This window comes from Lonchura striata, chromosome 22 (genome assembly GCF_050655825.1).
Source record: "Lonchura striata isolate lonStrDom1 chromosome 22, ASM5065582v1, whole genome shotgun sequence".
In the NCBI taxonomy this organism is placed as follows: Eukaryota; Metazoa; Chordata; class Aves; order Passeriformes; family Estrildidae; genus Lonchura; species Lonchura striata.
Window position 1 is genome coordinate 7,186,866 of NC_140724.1, and position 6,283 is coordinate 7,193,148.

Here is a 6,283-nt window from a genome sequence, read left to right on the forward strand (position 1 = left end):
CGGTACCGGCGGGTCGGGGGTTGCGGGGGGTGCTGGCACCGGCGGGGCTCGTTCGGCCCCGAACCGGGCGCGTTTTGCCCCAAAAGCCGCGCGGTTTCTGCGCTCGGAGCGCCGCCGGGAAGGGAGGAAATCGCGTCAGCGGTGCCGGGAACCGAACCGGGGGCGGGACACGGCGGGGACACCGGCACCGGCACCCACAGGGGTGGGACACCTGCACCTGCTGAACACCTGTGGGTGTCACCTGCACCTGATAAACACCTGTGGGTGCGTGGGACACCTGTAACTGCACACCTGTGTGTGTGACCTGTAGCTCCACACACCCCTGTGTGTGTCTATGTGTGTGACACCTGTACCTGATAAACTGATAAACACCTGTGTGTGTGACCTGTACCAGCTGCACACCTGTACCAGCTGCACACCTCTGTGTGTGTGTGTGCGTGTGTCACCTGTACCAGCCGCACACCTGTACCTGCACACACCTCTGTGTGTGTGTGCGTGTGTCACCTGTACCAGCTGCACACCTCTGTGTGTGTGTGTGCGTGTGTCACCTGTACCAGCCGCACACCTGTACCTGCACACACCTCTGTGTGTGCGTGTGTGTGTGCACGTGTCACCTGTACCAGCCGCACACCTGTACCTGCACACACCTCTGTGTGTGTGTGCGTGTGTCACCTGTACCAGCCGCACACCTGTACCTGCACACACCTCTGTGTGTGCGTGTGTGTGTGCACGTGTCACCTGTACCAGCCGCACACCTGTACCCGCACACACCTCTGTGTGTGTGTGTGCGTGTGTCACCTGTACCAGCCGCACACCTGTACCTGCGCTCAGGTGCGCTCACCCACAGCCGCGCGCACGCTGCAGCTTCAGGACTACAACTCCCGGCGTGCCCCTCGCGGGAGGGCGGGGACAGGCCGCGCGGCTGCCCAATAGGAGAAGGGGCGTGTTGTCTCCAGCCAATGGGCAGCGGAGGGGGCGCGCCGGCCCCGCCCCGCGGGCGCGCCGCGCGGTCACGTGGCGCGGGCGCGGCCGGTGAGCGCGCCGGGACCGGGGGCAGCGGCGGGGCTCGGGCGGGACCGGGGGGCGCGGGGAGCCCCGGGACCCCCGGGACCCGCTCTGCCCGCCCCGCTGCTTCCCCAGGTTGGCGTCGCCGCCTTCCGCCGTTTTCCCGGGGTTTTGCCTCAAAACGCGGGAGGATTTGGGGGCGGCGGGCCCGGAACGGCGGGGGGCACGGACGGACGGACGGACGGACGGGCGGACGGAGCAGCTCCGGGCCGCTCCCGTGCCCGACGGGCGGCCCCAACCCACCCCGAGTGCGCCGCGATGTCAGGAGAGCGGCGGCGATTTGGGGTCGCAGCCTCGCCCCGTTTTTCCCCCTCCAGGTCCCGTCCCAGGGGCAGCGATTCCCCCCATGGAGAAGGACCGGGAGCCGCGAGGAGACCCCCGGGACCCCTCCGGCCCCGCCGTGAGTGCGCCCCGCTGCTTTTCGGGGCTGCTGGGCGCCCCAGAACTCCGGGGAGGGAGGGAGGAGCGCCTTGGCCGCCGGTGGAAGTGAGGATGAGGCAGAGAAACGGGAAAATCCCAGCTCTGGGTGGGGGGCGAGGGGGGGGATGGACCAAAATTGGCATTTTTGGGGCGAGAAGTGAGCGGTCCCGTGGCAATAGGATCGTTTTTGTAATTATTTTTTATCCTCGTGAGGAAAAGGGGTTTGGATTTTTGGAGCTTTTCCCTCCCCCCCCCCAGCAGCTTTTTATTTCACAGAAAAAAAAAAAAAAAAAGGAAAAGAAAAACCCAAACCACCAAAAAAGAAAAAAAAAAAACAGAGAAAGCTTTGAACTCTTTCAGCCGTTAAAATCCGGTGTCTGTCACATGCCGTTAAATGAATAGAAAGAACAAAAAAAAAAAGAAAAAAAGAATAAAAAAAGAAAGACTAAAAAAAAATAGAAAAGGACGGACTTGGGAGCCGAGCAGCTTCTTTGCCCAAAAATAGCAACAAGTTTTATAACTCCGGAAAATGTAGAACAAACAAACGAGGAACATTTTTAGCTGAGGAAGGCGGCGGCGGCGCGGGGGGGCTGAATTTCGGAATTTCTGCCCGTCTGTTTTCCTGGAAGCCGCTCCTCGTGTGCTCGCCCGCATCCAGCGCTTTGACCAACTTGGCCACCGGCCCGGGGCTGCGGGAACGGCACCGGGGCTGGAACGGCACCGGGGCTGCGGGAACGGGACTGGAGCTCCCCGGGGAACGGCACCGGGGCTGCCCCGGGGAACGGCACCGGGGCTGCCCCGGGGAACGGGACCGGAGCTCCCCCGGGGGAACGGGACCGGAGCTCCCCCGGGGAACGGGACCGGAGCTCCCCCGGGGCTGCGGGAACGGGACCGGAGCTCCCCCGGGGAACGGGACCGGAGCTCCCCGGGGCTGCGGGAACGGGACCGGAGCTCCCCCGGGCTGCGGGAACGGGACTGGAGCTCCCCCGGGGGAACGGGACCGGGGGGTGCGGGTGGAGGGGTCGCAGCTCCCCCGAAACTCAGCCCCACGTCCCGCAGGACGCGCCGGGGCCCGGGGATGGTGCCGAGAGGGCCAAGGCGGCGGGAGAAGGTGGGGACAAGGAGGACAAGGAGGACAAGGAGGACAAGGAGGACAAGGAGGACAAGGAGGACAAGGAGGACAAGGAGGACAAGGAGGACAAGGAGAAGGAGGAGGAGGAGGCTTTCCTCGTCAGCCTCTACAAGTTCATGAAGGAGCGGCGCACGCCCATCGAGAGGATCCCGCACCTCGGCTTCAAGCAGAGTGAGTCCCAGCCCGGGGACCGGGACACGGGGTGGCCGCGCCCAGCTCCCGCGGCTCCTCACCCTCGGCATCTCCCCTCATCTGTTCCCAGTTAACCTCTGGAAGATCTACAAGGCCGTGGAAAAGCTGGGAGCCTACGAGCTGGTGAGTGCCGGGGTGGCCCTTGGGCGCCAGGGTGTCCCCTGGGTGCCAGGCTGTCTCCTCGAGTGTCACGGTGTCCCCTGGGCATCAGGGCTAGACACGAGTGTGACCCTGAGGTTCCAGGCTGTCCCCTGGGTGCCAGGCTGTCCCCTGGGGTGCTGGTACGTCCCCTGGGTGCCAGGGTGTCCCCGGGGTACCAGTCTGTCCCCGGGGTGCCAGTCTGTCTCCTGGGTGCCAGGCTGTCCCCTGGTGTGCCCGGATGTCCCCTGGGTTCCAGGCTGTCCCCGGGGTGCCAGGCTGTCCCCGGGGTGCCAGGCTGTCCCCAGGTTCCAGGCTGTCCCCAGGTTCCAGGCTGTCTCCTGGGTGCCAGGCTGTCCCCTGGGTTCCAGGCTGTCCCCGGGGTGCCAGGCTGTCCCCAGGTTCCAGGCTGTCCCCAGGTTCCAGGCTGTCCCCCGGGTGCCAGTCTGTCCCCTGGGTGCCAGGCTGTCCCCTGGGGTGCTGGTACGTCCCCTGGGTGCCAGGCTGTCCCCGGGGTGCCAGTCTGTCCCCCGGGTTCCAGGCTGTCCCCAGGTTCCAGGCTGTCCCCTGGGTGCCAGGCTGTCCCCTGGGATGCCAGGCTGTCCCCTGGGTGCCAGGCTGTCCCCTGGGGTGCCAGTCTGTCCCCTGGGTGCCAGGCTGTCCCCCGGGTTCCAGGCTGTCCCTGGGTTCCAGGCTGTCCCCTGGGTGCCAGGCTGTCCCCGGGGTGCCAGGCTGTCCCCGGGGTGCCCGGGTGTCCCTGGGTTCCAGGCTGTCCCTGGGTTCCAGGCTGTCCCCTGGTGTGCCAGGCTGTCCCCGGGGTGCCCGGGTGTCCCCGGGGTGCCCGGGCTCACCGCTCCGTCCCTCTGTCCCCCTCCTGCAGGTGACGGGCCGCCGGCTCTGGAAGAACGTCTACGACGAGCTCGGGGGCAGCCCCGGCAGCACCAGCGCGGCCACCTGCACCCGGCGCCACTACGAGAGGTGGGACCGGGCCGGGACCGGGGCCGGGGGCGTTGTCCCGCCGCGTGCCTCAGTTTCCCCCGGCGCGGCGCTGACCGCGCTCCCCGCTCGCTCCGCAGGCTCGTCCTTCCCTACGTGCGGCACCTGAAGGGCGAGGAGGACAAACCGCTGCCCCCCAGCAAACCCCGCAGGCAGTACAAGGTCTCCAAGGACGACAGGAGCAAGAGGGCCAGGAAGGAGAAGGGCCGCGAGCAGGTGCGGCCCCTCCGGACGGGATGGGAGCGGCCCCGGAGCCGGGGACGGGCAGGGCCGGGAGGGACGGGCCCGGCCGGGGGTGGAGGGCAGCCGGGACCCCGGCCCGGGACCGCAGCCGGGACCCCAGCCCGGACCCCAGCCCAGACCCCAGCCCAGACCCCAGCCCGGGACCCCAGCCCAGACCCCAGCCCGGGACCCCGGCCCAGACCCCAGCCCGGAACCCCGAACCGGACCCCAGCCCAGACCCCAGCCCGGGACCCCAGCCCGGACCCCGGCCGGGACCCCAGCCCGGACCCCGGCCGGGACCCCGGGCCAGACCCCAGCCCGGACCCCAGCCCGGACCCCAGCCCGGGACCCCGGCCGGGACCCCAGCCCAGACCCCAGCCCAGACCCCAGCCCGGGACCGCAGCCGGGACCCCAGCCCAGACCCCAGCCCGGGACCCCGAACCGGACCCCAGCCCGGACCCCAGCCCGGACCCCAGCCCGGGACCCCGGCCGGGACCCCAGCCCAGACCCCAGCCCGGGACCCCGGCCGGGACCCCAGCCCAGACCCCAGCCCAGACCCCAGCCCGGGACCGCAGCCGGGACCCCAGCCCGGACCCCAGCCCGGGACCCCGAACCGGACCCCAGCCCGGACCCCAGCCCGGGACCCCAGCCCGGACCCCAGCCGGGACCCCAGCCCGGGACCCCAGCCCGGGACCCCGGGCCAGACCCCAGCCCGGACCCCAGCCCGGGACCCCAGCCTCAGCCCGACCCCTCTGCCCGCAGGTGGCTCCGGACAGGGCGCGGCCGGAGGCGGGCGCGGAGGACGCGGCGGAGCGGGGCCGGGGGACAGAGGGACGCTCCATCCCGGCCATGCCGGCCCCCAGCCCCTCGGGGAGGTGTCCCAGCCCCTGCAGGAGCCACGGCGAGACCTACAAGCGCCTCTTCTCCAGCTTCTACTCCAAAGGGAACCACCCCATCATGTCGCCGCTGGCCAAGAAGAAGCTGCTGGCGCAGGTCAGCAAGGCCGAGTCCTTGCCCTGCCACAAGCGCCAGTGCCCCGAGGGCCGGCGGGCACCGAGCCACGCCGGCCCCGAGCCGCCCGGGCTCCGCGGCGCTGGCCCGGCGGAGCCGCTGGGAGCCGCGGACAGAGCCCCGAGCGCGGCGTCCCCGGCCGGCAGGGACAGCCAGGGCTGCCCGCAGGACGGCGCCGCGGCCCCCGCCGTCTTCACCGGCTACTTCCACGCCTACCGCAGCGGCGAGGGCCCGCAGCCCTGGGGCTACTTCTCCAGCCTGAAGGATTTTTGGGGCCCGGCGCGGCCCGAGGAGCCCGAGCAGCCGCGGGGCCAGGCGGGGCGGCCGTGGCCGGGCCGGGCAGGCTGGGTGTCCCCCGGGGCCGCCGCCGGCCGCCCCGGGGAGGAGGAGGAGGAGGAGGAGGAGGAGGAGGAGGAGCCCTTCGGCCCCACGGGCAGCTGCCGCGCCGTGTCCCCGGTGCCCGAGGAGGGCCGGGCCAGGCGGAGCCGCTCCTCGGGCGGGCACCGCGGGCTGGCCGAGCCCAGGGCCGTGCCGGCCGCTCCCGCTTTCGAGGCGGCCGCGCTGCGCTTCCCGGGCGCCTTCGGGAGCCGCCTGGAGCACCTGAAATCCCGGGGCGTGCCGGTGGTCCCGGCGCTCTCCGTCAGCCCCTTGGTGATCCCGGCCTTCCCCAGCCCTCTGGTGGTGGCCACCGGCGCCGGCCGCTTGCCCGCGTCCTACGGGAGCTCGCCCCGGCTGTACCCCGCGGCTCCGTGGCACGGGCAGCGCTCCTGCGGCTCCCCGCACGGCCCGGCCTTCCCGCACCACGCCAGGCCCTAGCGGGGCACAGCGGGGGACAGCCCGGGACAACGGGGGAACAGCCCGGGACAACGGGGGAACAACGGGGACAGCCCGGGGGACAGCGGGGGGACAGCCCGGGACAGCCCGGGGGACAGCGGGGGGACAGCCCGGGACAGCCCCAGGGACAGCGAGGGGACAACAGGGGGACAGCCCGGGACAGCCCGGGACAACGGGGGAACAGCGAGGGGACAGCCCGGGACAACGGGGAGACAGCGGGGGGACAGCCCGGGACAACGGGGGGACAACGGGGACAGCCCGGGACAACGGGGG

General features: G+C 71.0%; 1 protein-coding gene across 1 annotated transcript; it reads left to right on the top strand.

The window, feature by feature from the left end:
* The first annotated feature begins 972 nt into the window (after window positions 1-972).
* ARID5A (AT-rich interaction domain 5A) lies at window positions 973-6,070 on the top strand. Its single transcript, XM_085559336.1, has 7 exons — window positions 973-1,032; window positions 1,383-1,465; window positions 2,545-2,788; window positions 2,880-2,932; window positions 3,828-3,925; window positions 4,024-4,159; window positions 4,928-6,070. Exons 2-7 carry the CDS (start codon window positions 1,412-1,414, stop codon window positions 5,990-5,992), a joined length of 1,650 nt encoding a protein of 549 aa, XP_085415462.1. The 5' UTR covers window positions 973-1,032; window positions 1,383-1,411; the 3' UTR covers window positions 5,993-6,070.
* Window positions 6,071-6,283: the final 213 nt, after the last annotated feature.